Here is a 16,075-nt window from a genome sequence, read left to right as displayed (position 1 = left end):
AGGTTTTAGTCAACTTAGTCCTGCTTTTGAGAAGCAGGAAAGACAGAGCTTAACATATCTGATGTTCTAATTGCATGGAATGTACACTTTCTGATATATAGAAATTGTTTCCAGGACAGACCTGGCTACATCATATAGAACAATGTTACATTAATGCATTTGACTGACACTTTTATCCAAGGCAGCTCACATTGCATTCAACAGTTGTCTGTGATAGTGTGGTAAAATGTGTGATCCATTTGAATTCTATTGAGAAATTGCCACTTTAAAATGCTATGAAGAAAATCAAACATTATCTAAAAAAGGCACATAAACTAAAATGACTGATGAAAAGAAGAGAAAACATAATCTTGCACCAGCACTAACACATATTAAAAACTTCTCATCACCACATTTACTAGAATTTATCATGTTTTACTGTAGGCTTATTTATTGTGGTCATTTTTTTTATTGTGGATTATATATATATATATATATATATGATATATATATAAAAGCACATGAATACATAAATATAAAATTACTACATGATAAAATATAGAATATATATTTGATTTTACTATTTTTTAAGGAAATAAAAGATAGTAATATCTGATAAAATTGTTTTTTTCTATTGCTGTGGCTAAATATAAAAAAATCATGAAAAATCATGTAAAATGAATATGGTTACACCCAAAACATTGCCTAGGAAAAAATAAATATGCGTGAACCCCCTCCCCCTGCTTAATTCGTAGGCTATATCATAGAAAACCCACTCATCACACGGCCTGGGACAACATTCCCGACTGTCCCCCCGACAACGACCCTGGTTCCACCACATTCTAGAGTTATTAAATCAAAGCATTTTTTGAAAATGGTATAAAAGCTTTTAGATGCTTTTAGATTTAGATGCTAAAGAAGACTTTTTGCGAATAGTAAAATAATCTGAACCAATGGCAATATCTAAATACAGTTGCAATTGTATATATTTTTACACACACACACACACACACACACACACACACACACACACACACACACACACACACACACACACACACACATACTATCTCAGAGTAGCTGTAGCTCCTCTAGCAAGCCTTTCATGAATGACGTGAGTAGATTGGACAGGGGAGCACATCTCCAAACAGCTTGCACTGAGCTCACTCGTATTGATGAGTTCAGCTGGTGTGAAATAATGTGATGGACAGGAACCTACTCTAGCCCCCTTGGGCCCCATTCCTTCCAGCTGATCACAGAGGTATGCACATCAGAGAGGTGGTTTTAATAGTACCGTGACTGAAAAGAGAGTTCGATCCTCCTGCCACTTTTCCTTCTCATCATCATCGTTGAAGTGAGTCAGCTCTGTTCACCTGATCTCCAGAAGCATCTGCCTTCATCTCTTTTACTTTCATTTTATTGTAAAGTGTTCAGTTGATGTGTTCTCATAAATCTGGCCTTATTTGGTACTCGTGTTTTCTGGTATATAGTAGTAGTATGTTGCCCTGTGGGTGATGAATTAGATATCTGACACATTATAGAGTCTCTAACATGCTTCTGTTTCTGTCCTGACCTTATTTCTGTTTCCCTTTTTACCCTGCCACCCCTCATATCCCTCCTCCCAGCCCCCTGGCGAGATGTCTTCCTCGGACGAGGAGAGCCTGAGCGAACGTTCGTGTGTGAGCGAGCGTTCGTTCCGCAGCGAGAGGTCTGGGGGCTCTCTCTCGCCCTGCGCCCACAGCACAGCCGGGCCCAAAGGGGACACTCTGCCATGGAACCTATCCAAACATGAGAGACGCAAGCGCAAGAGCCAAGACTCAGTGCTGGACCCCGCGGAGAGGGCAGTTGTGCGAGTCGCAGGTAAGAGATTCAACTGTAACACTGTGTTCAGAAAGAGTTCTTTAGTATTTAAAGGGATAGTTCAACCACAACTGGAAAGAAATCGTTTACTAACCCTCATGTCGTTCCAAAACTGAACTTCTTTCTTCTGGGGAGCACAGAAGAAGAGTTTTTTGAAGAGTGTTTCAACTGTTTTTGTCCATGTAATGATTTTTTAAATGATCCCGTTAAGCACAATAATGAAATCACCTTAAATCAGAAATTATTGAGCAAATGGCCCTTGTTTTGTGTGTCCTGAGTTTAGGATTTGATTTAAAGCAATCTGGCAGTTGACTAAAGTTGGAAAGGAGGACATGCAGTGGTTTTTAGATACTGTATACATTCAGCATTGATACATGCAGATGCATGAGGATCAAGTTCTGTGAAATAAACTGCGATTGGGCTCGTGTGGGAGAAGAGAGGCCAAATGTTGGGAGCCGAACTGTTTTGAGACCCTTTTTAGACCCATTGGCTGTTGCTCTGGCTTTTCCTGCTGATTTCATTACTCTTGACAGACCGTGTCTCTGTTCCTGAACCAAACAGTTGTTGAATACAGAGAGAAAACTGGCTAAAGGGAAAGAGATTTAGTTAGTTTTTTTATGACTGAGTGTAAATGCAATCAAAAGTATGAGAAAACACTAGTCGCTGTTTACTAGCTTTATAAAACTGGATACAAGCATATCCAAGGCACATCTGGAATGCTGTGCAGACTGTCACACTATGGCTTCAACAGAGTTTTCCCTGCCAATCCTGTCCTCACATTTTTACAACCATGTGTTGAGCTTGTGTCCCTCCAGATTTGCCTCTGTAAAACATGATCTGTGTTTGTTCCATCAACATTTGGGCTTTTTTTTGTGTGAATGCCGGATGAAACTGTGCAAGCTTTATGAATTTTTGCATAATTGAAAGCCTAAAATAGATGAGACTTAACAGCAATAACTATCGTTTAAATCTGTATTAGGGTCAATGATATGTTGTTGTTGTTGTTTTTTGGATCTATTAATTTTCTAAAAATACATTACAAACACATACACACAATGACTTGAATACACCTTGCATGCATTAATTTTTATATTTGATGTAAACTTTTAAAAATATGAAATGAATCAGGGTTATATAGCTGTCCTGATATTAAAACAAATAAAAACCCTCATTAAAAGAATTACATTTTTGAAAATAAAACTTTTGAGTAGTTATGCATCTTTTATTCTTGTTGTTGTTGTTGTTATTATTATTATTATTATTTTTTTAGAGAAAAAAATATTTTAGCAAAACTGTTTCACTGCTCATTAATATTTGAAAAACTGTTCAAAAAAATCAAACAGTTTTAAATTTTTATAACAAAGCAAGAACAATAGAAAAGATTGTGTCCTGTTAAAACGGTCTGCTTCTGTGATTGTTCAGTAGTATCTCAGACACAGAGGTGTCCAGGAACTACGTCCGTTAAAATTGCTACTTTTTCAGAGAGTTCAATGGGCGACTCAGCCTGAATCCCTCAATTCCCTTGTTGCTATGGGTTACCTGTTTGCTTTTCCAGTCCCCCTTAGTTTCCATGGCTATGAAATAGAAGGAAAGGGAATCAAAAATGTGAAACCCCGAAAAACAAATAGTGAAGTACGATAAAGTTAGCAAGATACTTTTCATTTCAATTTGAGATTGAAAAAAGAGTGGTTATGTGAAGCTTAAAGAAATGATTGAAAGAGAAAATAAAAAGAAGGTGATGATAATGGACAAGGGTCAAAGAGGAGGTTAAAGGGGAAGGGGAGTGATGGCATATTAAAGGGATGTGGTCAGAGAGACAATGAGCATGGAGGGAATAACTGGAAGGAAGGTGTGTGTGTGTGTGCGTGTGTGTTATACAGCACTTCAGTCTTGGAATGCCATGCTGCAACACAGTTATGACAGTTGCCTAGAAAACATAGTGAGTTTCCAAACACAAACTACTCTATGCACACAGATCTCAGCTCTGACCACCTTTCATTTTGTGTGTGCATGCAGGTGAAGCTGTTCGAACTAGAGCTGCTGTCCAAAGGCAATAAATTGGCTAAATCACAGCTATGTCAAGACTTTGAGTCTGGGTGGCCGTTTACTGTTGTGAGCGGTATCTGAATTAGTACACACTAAAGAAAGAGGATAAGAGGCTGATGAAGCCATAATTTCACACGGTTTAAATGTGGCATGACAGGGAGAGTCACAATGGAAAAACACTTTCATAGAGCTTCCCGTCGAGGTTTATTGTTGTTGCCCACCTACAGAGTAAGCAAAGAAACAAAATGTTTGCTTTAAAATCCATTGGAAAGATGTTGTTTGTTCTCTTGTTTTAGTTCAATCAAAATGAGTGAATGAATTAGTACAATGTAGGCACAATTTACTAAATCGAGGGAACTAATTATATTCCACAATATATGTTTTTTCCTGCATGTCATGTACGGGGCTCCATAGAGACATCTTTTTACATTTACAATACCTTTGCCTTCATTTACTGCTGAATTAAAGTAAAATCTTTAAAAACATAATAACAAAATGATTTTATAACACTGTGAAACATAATCTTTAGCAAATCTCAAAATGAGTATTTTTTCATGCTGTAAATTATAATATTGGGCTGCCTAAATTGCTTGTCATTTAACAAAGAATAGCTCACCCAAAATCGAAAATGACTCACTCTCAGGCCATCCAAGATGTAGATGTTTGTTTAAAATGAAAGGAATCCGAATATTTCAAGTAATCCACATGACTTACTTCCATCAATTAACATCTTCTGAAGTGCAAAGCTGTGTGTTTGATTGAAAAAGATCCATCATTAATGCTTTTTGTGGTTTGAAGTTAAAAATATGTCTTAATGATGGATTCATTTATTACAAACACACAGCTTTTCAATACACAAGACTTAAACTGATGGACAGGAGTTGTGTTGTCTACTCGTGGATTATTGTGATGTTTTTATCAACTGTTTGGACTCTCATTCTGATGGCACCCATTCACTACAGAGGATCCATTGGTAAACAAGTGATATAATGCTAAATTTCTCCTGATCTTCTCTAGTGGAGAAAACTCATCTACATCATGGATGGCCTGAGGATGGGTAAATTTACAGCAAATTTATTTGTGAGTAAAATATTCCTTTTTAGTTTTTTAAAGTTTTATTTATTTATTTATTTTTAAATAAAACTGTATTTTAATACTGGTCCTTTATTTGTTTAGTAGCCTCATAGATAATATGGTATTTTTTTTTTTTTAAATTTAAGCTTTAATGTGCACTACCTCAATCACAGAAACAAACTCCATTATTTTTGCATATTGCATAAGAGTATCTGTTTGGCAGAGACACTTTTATGTGCATAACTGTAAAAGGAATGTGCATACCTTGTCAAATTGCAATCTGATCGATCAAGCGCATTCCCTTCAAAGAATAAATGAATGAATTGAGACTACAGATTTTCAGGTCCATCTATCATCACAAGCAAATCTTATGGCATAGACAAAATTATCACACATATCAAATTCAGTTAACATTTTATTTTTTCTGTGTACTAATATGATCAATATATATTTGTTACTACTAAGAACATTTCTAAAATCCCAAACAATTTATTTACAATCTTTGTGACAGAGTTGATATGTCTGTGAAAGAAAATATGAGCACAACTACTTAAAACAGAGCCTTTGTGAGTTTTTACCTCACAGTAGGTGAGATATGGAAAGAGGATAAAGGGCTGCCTTTATTTTTGCCAGATTTTATAAACGTTTTCATAAATATCTAACAATGTTGATAAAATGTAGGGCTTTGGCACATTATAAAATGCGTATTTGAAACGGCACCTTGCATCTGTCAGCACATATTAATGTTTCTTTTTTCTTAATTAAATATAGTAGCGTTAATCTGTATGATGCACCTCTTCGCTTTAACCAGTCGGGGGCGACAAAACCCAAGACTCAGACTCAATAACATCAGCCATTGTCACCATGAATTTCCTGCGCTGGATGTGCCTGGCGTGGCTGTGGAAGGAAGGAAGGAAGGAAGGAAGGGAGGGAGGGATGGATGGATGGATGGAGGAGGAGAGCGCAGGCTTTGCGGGAAGAATAGAGAAACCTGAACCCCATTCGCACTTGGAGGAGTGAGACACACGCCGTGTGATTATTATAGACGCGGGTATTATATGGAGCAGCACGGATGGAAAAAAGATAATAAAGCGGGTACCGGCGAGTCAAGAGCGCGTCGATAAAGGAATACAAGAAGCACTGTCCGGATACCGTTTCACCGAGGCCTCATATCTGCTTTCGGTAGGAGCCGAACGGACCGCCCACCGCACACAGACACACACAGACTTGAGAAGCGCACACATATAAACCCAATCACCGGCCCGCACGCGCTACAATGGACTTTAAATACGGTAACCGTTGGGATTCCGCTCTAAACCAATAAAAGATGGGTTTATATAGTAGTCCATCTAGATTTAAACCGTTTCAGACCTTTAACCGTCTTAAACGATAAGGGATATTTACTCTAAACAGTGATATTTTCGTATTTTTATTTATCTAATCTTGTTTGACGGCATATTTACAGAAACCGCGGGTCCAAAGTAGCTTTGTTTCACTAGATTTATTTAATTCATCGTGTTTACGATCACCGAATATAATTTAATACGCTTTAGAAACATATTGAAGTGTGAATAAGTCCTTATCCACTGTGGATATTTAACGCAGACGGGAATTGACAGCTGTTGTCGGACGACCGGGATCCACCGTCCTGGATTACTCTATGAGCGGGCCGCTGTAAATCGTTCAACGGGATTGAGAGACGCTATGGCCGGCTACATCCCGGGCTTACTGCCGGCGAATCACTCCCAGGAGAAGGAGTTCGCACAGGCGTATGAGGATGTGCTGGAGAGATACAAAGGTAAATGGCTCACTGAAACCCCTGTTTGCTGAGTTGTTGATTTAGGAAAAAGTGTATGCGGTTGCTGTAGCTGGTATTTTGTGCCTGCTTTACATTTGCTATTTGTTGTAAATTGTCCAAGGACGCTGGAGGATGGTGGGTCTCTATTCCCATGGGGTTGTGACAGGGCAGAGGACATCTAGACTAACGTTAGTGCTTCTGTGCAATCTTATATACAGGGAATGACGTTAATTAACAAGTTTTCACAGTGGGAAAATTAAAATAGAAATTTAAAAGGAGGGCTGGGTGTTTTTCAAAGGGTCACAATAAGTGATAATTTAGCAAAAATAAAAGTATAAGCCGTGTTCCGGTGCTCCCAGTACTTGTCCAGTTTTAAACTGCTGTCAGAGCTTGTCTTGAATCCTTCAGTGTGTCTAGTTGTGATGTATGATTTTGTCTGGTTTTACACAAGTGCATTCTTTGATTTGGTAATCACACAAAGCTGTGTCACGATTATTAGTTTCTTTTGTTTAGTTGTGCTGCCCCATTTACTTATTTCAATTTTGTATTCTATTTATTTATTCCCCATCTCACGAACCCCCTTTTGAGAAATGTTGCCCTTGTGTCTCAGCTTGTCCAATTGTCCATGGCTGTCCCAGCTCGTCTGGTTGTCTTCTGGTCCTCTCCAGTGGTCCACAGCTCTCTGAGCATATCAGGTGTTGGGAATCAGTGAAGGATTTTTCTTAGATAGACAGCTGTGAACCCCTGAGAGCCCCAGACTGCTCTTGTGTACTTCTGATGACAGTGTTTCTGCAAAATATGAATACCTCAAATCTAATTGACCGTGATGGGAATATAAGGCAGAGCGAGTGATGTCAGTTGATTCGAAGAGCATCTGTGATGCAGGCTTGATGAAAAGGGGCCTTTTAATTATTGATTATTGTAATGAAATGAGATTCTGTCAGGGCCTTGGGACAGGGGCCTAAGATAGCACTGGGGAGCTCATTTCGTAGACTGTGATCTTGATGGATCCTCTGTGTATTAATTGGTAATTTTATATCTCTACAGAATGTGCTTATCTTTGTGAAAAGGCTTTGATGTGTAGAAACATTGTCGCTGTCCATTAGAGACACCACAAAACCACCTCAAATAAAGTCTATAATAATAGAAGATCAGTTGTTGATGTAGTGCTCCTCTCACAGTGTACTGTTTGCCTTTTCCAATGACTGACGTTTCGTCAGTGTAACTCTTTTGAAACAACAAGGCTAATATGAGCAGGAGTGAACAGAGAGTTTGGTAAATCAGGCTTAATTAATTGCATGCATTACACCCACATTAGCCAACAGAAATTTTCAAAGTGGTTGCTAAGGGAGTTTTATTTTGATGAATGAAGGACTAAGGGCAGCAAGATCTGAACTTATGCAACCCTCAACTTCCTTCTTGTATTCTATTTATGCCTCTCGTTTATTCTTTATGTATTGACGCAGACGGCCTTCCTCTTCTCTTCCCAGGCTAGCTTTGTCAAAGGTCAATAGATTTAACTTTATAAGCCCCACTGACTCTCAATTGGACATGTATGTCATTGTGTTTATTGTGACGTGTACTTTGTTTTATGCCAAGTAATGTTTAAATGTGCAATTATTTATTTATTAAATTTTAATAAAATTTTAATTAAATATGATATGTACACTACCAGTCAAATGTTTGGACACACTTGACTAATTCATCATTTTATAACTCTTTTGTTTAAAGTTTAAGACAAACAACAAGGCTATTAGCAGGAAGTCGTGACCAAGAGTCTGGTGAAATCAGGCTTAATTAATTGTATGCAACACCCAGCCAACAGAAATTTCAAAGTGGTTGCTAAGGGAGTTTTAGTTTGATGACTGAAGGAAACTGCCAAGGGCAGCAAGATTCTCTGAACTTATGCAACCCCTCAACGTTCCTTCTTGTATTCTATTATGCCTCTCGTGTATTCTTAGGTATTGTGACGCAGACGGCTAGAGTAGCCCTTCTCTTCCGTCCCGGCTAGCTTTGTCAAAGGTCAATAGATTTAACTTTATAAGCCCCACTGACTCTCAATTGGAGATGTCATTGTATTTATTGTGACATGTACTTTGTTTTATGCCAAGTAATGTTTAAATGTGCAATTATTTATTTTTTGATTAATTAAATATGATATGTACACTACCAGTCAAATGTTTGGACACACTTGACTAATTCATCATTTTATAACTCTTTTGTTTCTGAAAGTTTAAGATTAAATATTGAAACTAGGAAAATTGATTTTTTTTTTACTAAAATATTTTAATTTTAAGTTAAATAATTTTTTTTTTCCATTCATAGTAAATGAGTGACCTGGACTGCATATTCCCGAAATCTTAAGATTAAATTCTTGAAAATAGTTTAACTTTAACTTGTGTATTTCTTCAAGTATCATGTGATGTTTTCATAGTTTGAAAGTTTCTGTGTCAGTGTCATTCAAACTTTCCCACTGTTTGCAGTGAAACATGAGCAGTCACACATATACCAATGTGTTTATATTCCTGAATGTTTTTATAAGGCTTTCAGCTGTGTCACTTGTGGCAGTTTCATGAAGAATAGGAGAGGAAATGTGGATTTGGTGGCTTATGAAGGTGTCACTTGAAGCTGAAATCTGAGTTGGACACATGATACAGGATTAAATAATTCAAAGGCCTCTGTATGTTAGTGCACGTCTGTTTATAAGAGGGTGGTGGCTATCTGGACTGTATTTGTATTTTGTTTTGAGCTTAAGTTGTTTTTCCGTATGCTTTGAGTTCTCAAGCTCAACGACAATAGGAGGATATAGAAGACCGTCTTCTGTCCAGAATGAGAATGAGACAGAACCATGAGTCAGAAGAAAACAGACTTGTTCAGAATATACAAACCACAGCAGCTTGCAAACGGCAGAAGTGGACACAACCCTGGTGCTGGTGGTTTGCTGTCACTCCATAAGACAGATACAGTTGGATATCCTGGGGACATGCAAGAAGGAGATTGTGAAATAGTCACAGTTGCTGCCAGGCCAGAACTGCTTTGCTAGATTGACACCTGTAAAAAAAAAAAAAAAAAAACTTCATGAGATGCATAGGAATTGGGATCCTTTGATTAATGCAGGTACTTGTAACTAAAGTTGTATACCATATCCAGTGCATTGCATTCTTGTCATCTGACTTTGTCTAATGCCCCCCCCCCCCAGGCCTTTGGCCTGTTCACCCTGTGGTCCCTGATCCCAGTGACCCTCAAACATATACAAACACTGGCTTCACAAAGTGTGTTTGTGTGTCCATTTCCTCTAGTGTGCCAGAGGAAGTAGCCGTTTGGAAGGAAGCCTCTTCTAGCTGTCTCGTCAGTTTCTTTGTTTGTGCTGTAAATACCCTAAAAGATGTTCCTGCTGTTTTTTTGTCATTAATCCAGTTAGAATGCTTGTCATGTTACTTTCATGCTATTTGTATGCTATTGTGTTTTCAAATCCCTAACCTTGGTATTAATGTCTGGATGAAGTGAAAGTAGCAACAGATTTTTTTTTCTATATTGTGACGTACATCCGAGTGAAACAGATTATCGGGAAAAAGAAAAAACATAGAGTGAGGACTTCTGTCCATCAGTTTTGATTGAATGGAGGAAGATCTGAATGTGTGCTTGCCATCAATTGGTCAATTGTAAGAAAGAAGTGTGGTTTAAGAGGACAAAATCATTGAAGAAGTCCACCATATGTCACCAGAAAGAAGTATGTGAGTTCGTCTGAAGATTATGACATTTTGATTTAAAAATGATGTAAAAAAAAAAACATGCATGGATGAATTGTTCACAAAATCACAATAAGAACAGTAACTTTTAGAAAACTAGTAAATTTTATATCATGCTGACTTTGAAATTTTGTAACTCATCATGCATTGTTTCTTCGACAGATGTGATTGACACATCAAATAGTGCAGCTTATTGAGTGTGCTATAATTTTTCTAAAGTGATTGTTTCACCAATAAAACTACTAAATTGAAATAAAATTAAGCTTTATATTTAGAAACTTTACATTTTGATTCATTGATTGGAAATTATGCAATAGGATTTCATTCTTTCAGACGGAAAGTCCCAAAAACAATCCGGTGTTTGTCTGTTGAACCTTGAACCTTTTTCTGGTTTGGAGGGGAAATGTGAGCTTGTGGGAGTGCACAGAGGCAGACAAATGATCGAGGATGGATCGTTACAACTGTATTTTTCCACATGGCCTAGTTTCCCCTGAATCCTTGTTATTCTCCCTCTCACGGTAGACTGCGGTGACCGTGAGTACACACAACCTCAGCCTTGGCCTGTCTTCTCCCTCCCTTTCTCCTTCATTCTTTCTCTCTCTTTTCCTCTCCTGCTGCAGGATTTCCCCTTCCTGCACTTCCTGTTTGGCCACATTCTGCACTGGCACCTGACCGTGTCAGTGGGGAGAAAGCTGTCAGAGGGCTGATCCTCTTTGGTTCAGGATGTTAGGTGACATGGTGGAGGCATCCTGTCAGTGCTCATTAGACATCCTTCCTATGTAGCAGAACTAGCATATTAGTGTCTAACATTGCTTTCATTACTTTAATCATGCTCTGAAAACGTCATGCTCATTCAAAAGATATTCTAGCTATGTTTGGAATGGAATACTTGTGTGCTGCTTACTGCAGCATGTGGAACAGTATGTAGGCCTATGTAGCCAAAATAACATATGGCTACATTTTTGACAATTAATGGCAAAATATTGCATGCTTAATTAAACAAGTGTCTTCAGTTTTTTTTTTTTTTTTTTTTTTTTTTTACACAATAAGTAAACCAGTGAAATGCACTGGTTTTAATGTTATTTATTGTGGTTTTAATGTTACTTTGAAACCTGATTTAATGAGCATTAATTTATCCACTGGGCCACAGTTGTTTGTATTTGACATGAAATTTATGAGAATAAATTCATGAAAAGTGATGTATGCTGCTGAACTTCTCCAATCATTTTGTTTGCATAAACCCTGCCCTTTTCTTACAATCGACTGCAAATTAATATCTGCCTCTATCCAATCAATAGCCGATGCATAGAACCAAGCCCTACATTTTCTTCGTTTTCCATAATTTACACACTGACTATGTTTTATTGAAACTTTAAACATTCACATCTCTCCTGTCATGCTGACCAACAGACAGATGATTGGTTTGAAAGTGATTCTGTGTGATCTGTGCTTCATACATCTTTACGTTATTAAAATGGACAATGGACCTGTTTTGCATGAAAAAACTGACAGCACTTTTAGCCTCCTTTACTGTAGGCATGTTTTTAAAGTAGGCAAACACAGTTTTCTGATTTTGTGTCTTTCTCCTTGCTTGTCTGGTTCTATATTTAAGTTCTTTGTCCTGTTGGTGCATTAGCAAGCTGACAGCCCCATTCTGCAGTATTTGGGCCTGGGAACGGTTGTTGTGTAATGAATCCTCAGCTGACTTTAAAGGATATCTTTAACTCCTGCAGTGACTTAATTTTGCACTGTAGTCTCAGAAACTTTTTGCTGAACTGTTTTTGACATGATTCCCCTTTGCATAATGTCTCTAGACCTTTTTACACAGACGTCCTGCTGCGGGTGAGTCAGCTATGATGATGAGTAGTGCTGGTGGGCACTGGGTGCTGAGCTTTCAAGACAATCACTGATGATCCTCAGAGTTGCAGGGCATCCAGATTTGAGACTGTAGCCGCTGTGCTCTAGTACTAGGCTCTGCTAGACACACACACATTTTAACAATTTATTTAAGTCCACTTAAAAGAAGTAGCTTACAAGGACATAAATATTATAGATGCAGTTAAATACATGTACAAGATCAAGGACCAATGCCATACAGCAGGTCTTTACAATATTAAGCATAGCACTCAGTTCTTATGGGTATAAATAACAGCATCTCCTCCATATATGACGGCTGCCTACAATAGCAGACAGTGCACAGTACTTTGCCAAGTGTTTGGCCCTTGTTTTGGGCATCCCAAGTGTCCTAAGCCTACTACAAATATAAAAACAAGTAATCGGCCCTCGATAACCCTATTTCTGAAATGGTATTTAGGAGTGATTGATATTTAATGATTTTAGTCATGAAAGCTTCCTCCATACTAGTCAAAGGTGCATGCAACCTCCAAAACAAACACCTCTCTACACTCCTCATTAATCACAATAATATCTGGTGTGACAGATGAGAAAAGATTTCAGATTTACTGTTGAGATACTGAAACATGGATGAATTTACACAGGAATGTTTGAACACACACACACACACACACACACACACACACACACACACACACACACACACACACTCATTGCTGTGTTTTACCTAAGGGGTTGCTGCCAAAAAGAAAAACTGGGAAAAAAGTGAGCAGGATCTGAAGAGCTGATTTTGAACAAGGGTGAAGTAGAAGATGGCCAGATCTGTGATCGTGAATTAATCATGAAGGTTATGTTGAAAGCATGAGGCCACAGTGGCTATGGAGAGACATTGATTGATCATCTGCTCTGATCTGATGTGCTGGTGTGGTGTTTCCCATCAGTTTATTACAAAAAGCAGATGACTTGTATGCTTTGTAAAATTACACACACTGTGAAATCATCCTACCTGGAATATTTCCTGCTTTTCTACAAATGCAGCACTTTTTCAGCACTTGATTTTTGTCTTTAATACTTCCATGCTCCATTTGAAGGGTTTTCTGTATTCCCCTCCTCCTTTTCTTGTATTGTCTGGACAAATTATCTCCAGTATGTGTGAATGAGTAACTAATTAAAGTTCAATAATGTTTGATAAATTAAGTTCATCAGTAAAGTTAAGGGCTTTGAGGTATGGTCTCAATTTCCAATTCTTTTATTAGAAGTAATGCATTGTTAAAATTGATCAATAGTGACAGTAAAGACATTTATAATGTCATAAGGATTTTATTTTATCTGCTGTCCCTTTGAACTCTCCATTTATCAAAAAAAACAAACAACAACAAAAAAACTCCTATTTGAGTGCTTTAATCTTTGTGTATTTTAAGCTTTAAAAATGTTGGAAATTCAGCATTTTCATCACAGAATAAATTACATTTTAAAATGTTTAAAATACAAAACGGTTATTTTAAATTGTAATAATATTTCAGATTATCTACTGTATTTTTGATTAAATAAATGTCATTCAACTCTTGTGAAGAATTATGATTCATAGCATAGCCACAGCTGATCTCAGTGGTATGAATGTGCATGACTCTCAGCTGAGAGCTGCAGTGGGAATGTTGCCCACAGTGGCATCCTTTAGCCACACCCATGAATGCTGGGACTGTCTTGCAACAGGGTGTGGATCTGAAAGGGCTTTATACCCCTATTAGATTACAAATAGTTTCCACACAGGTGAGAATTTTAAGCTTTAAAATTACCTTATTAATTCTAAAGGGAATTCAGAAGAGGAAATGCTGAATTTGTTTTATAGAGAACAGTAAAGTTTCCTCCAAGTAATATTTACATATAATATTGCATAGATAGGCTTGTCACATAAAAGCCACATAATTCTTTAAAGTTCTTACCTCATGTTAATGAGTAGTTTACTTACGTATTCATGAATAACTTTTTTATTATACTGTACACTGGACTGTCTTGTAAAACTGTAAATGAAGAGTTGATGATCCTGAAAGAGAATGAGAGTACATTTGCCTGAAAGCCGAGAGATTTGCCATTCAAATCAGTCCCATAGCTAATCTCACTTCCTGGATATGTGCTTTACAGTCAGACCTCCTGCAGGGGCAGCACTAATCTCACTTATTCACCTATTGCATGTAATTATTTCCGTATTAGAAATAAGATCAGCATCTGTCCTCATTTGTAAGTCACTTTGGACTTACTCGCCTGCACAGTGGGCGAACCTAGGGCTGAATGATTTTGTAAATAAATTATTATTATTATTTTTTTACCAATATTGCTATTGCGATTTAATATGCAATTATTTTTAAAGCTCTTTATGTTCTGTGTTATTCAACAAAGACAAGCTAAATCATAGTATAATATGACCAATAACACAATATTAGATAGATTAAACAGAAATGTTCTTTTCTGTAGGCCAGGCCTATGTTACGATGAAATTAGGTGATGCATGAATTTTAAATAACTAAATAAATAAATAAGACTTTAAATAAATAAATACGAATATATATTCTTATTATATGTATTATTTAAGGTCAAAGTCTTCAGTAATGGAATGCACTGCAATACCCTTTGAAACATTTGCGCGTGCCAGGGTTTAGGGCTGGGCGATATATCTAACGATATTATCATGCGCATCTAGTCAGTAAATCTGGTTCCATGATTACCGCTAAATCGCCATCACCTGCTTTCAAATGGAGCGGCATTTAATAGACAGAGCCGTAGTTCACTGACAAGGTACGCAATATCGCGTTGATTATCGAAGGCGATTCATCTGCGATAATGAACGCGATATTGCGTAGCTTCTCAGTGATCTACGGCTCTGTCTATTAAATGCCGCTCCATTTGAAAGCAGGTGATGGCGATTTAGCGGTAATCAAGGAACCAGATTTACTGACTAGATGCGCATGATCATATCGTTAGATATATCGCCCAGCCCTACCAGGGTTGCCAGGTTTTCACAACAAAACCCGCCCGATTGCTACTCAAAACTAGCCCAATCGCCTTTCGAGGGGGGTCCACAGGTAAAAAAGTTCCAGGGGGTAAAATACACGTTTTTTGGAGGGGTTCCCCAAACTGCAGGCTTGGCAATACTGTAGTGTGCCAATTTGATGCTTCCTCTGAAGACTGCTTAGATGTGTTCAACTTGAAGCAGCACTGCTTAGACCAATCGGTGCTTGTCATAAAAGTACCACGAGAGCTGTAAGAGACGGACGTCACCTTATGCTTTCTCTTGCTGTACTTCGATGTCATACACTGATCGGTCTTCAAGTTGCATACACCTCTTTACTCTCTTGTGTCACTTGACCGAGTGTAATCGCAGCCTCTGTGGTTGAAAAATCGTGTTTTTTCATGTTGCGTTATTATCGCAAATGCAATTAATCGTTGAGCCCTTAGCCGACCCATACTCTGTTGCTCTGTCTGCGCTTATTGTAGTTTTTGACTGAATGCCCTGGTAAAGAGCTCCACTCTGAGTGCTTCCTTTTTTTTGTGCCTTGTATATTTTGTTGTTGTATGTTGTTATTTGTTTTTAAATGAATATTTTTTTTTATTTATTCTATATGTTATTTAGATTGTTTTCCACATGGAGATAATGAAAATGTGTGGGGAAAAACAGTACTTAGTCAGAGTCTTAACGGTTTAAACAGGCTTTATTTTC

The 16,075-nt window shown here is 37.7% G+C and overlaps 1 protein-coding gene across 1 annotated transcript in view; it reads left to right on the top strand.

The window, feature by feature from the left end:
- LOC109048530 (microtubule-actin cross-linking factor 1-like) overlaps positions 1 to 16,075 on the top strand; it is a 160,741-nt gene that overhangs the window by 2,945 nt on the left and 141,721 nt on the right. The window contains 1 exon segment of the mRNA XM_042776931.1: positions 1,607 to 1,839. Within this exon segment, the coding sequence (XP_042632865.1) occupies positions 1,617 to 1,839 (223 nt within the window). The 5' untranslated portion in view covers positions 1,607 to 1,616.

The sequence above is a fragment of the Cyprinus carpio genome, chromosome A19, assembly GCF_018340385.1.
Source record: "Cyprinus carpio isolate SPL01 chromosome A19, ASM1834038v1, whole genome shotgun sequence".
Lineage (NCBI taxonomy): Eukaryota > Metazoa > Chordata > Actinopteri > Cypriniformes > Cyprinidae > Cyprinus > Cyprinus carpio.
The sequence above is the reverse complement of the archived record's forward strand: the minus strand, read 5'-3'. Positions and strand labels throughout refer to the sequence as shown.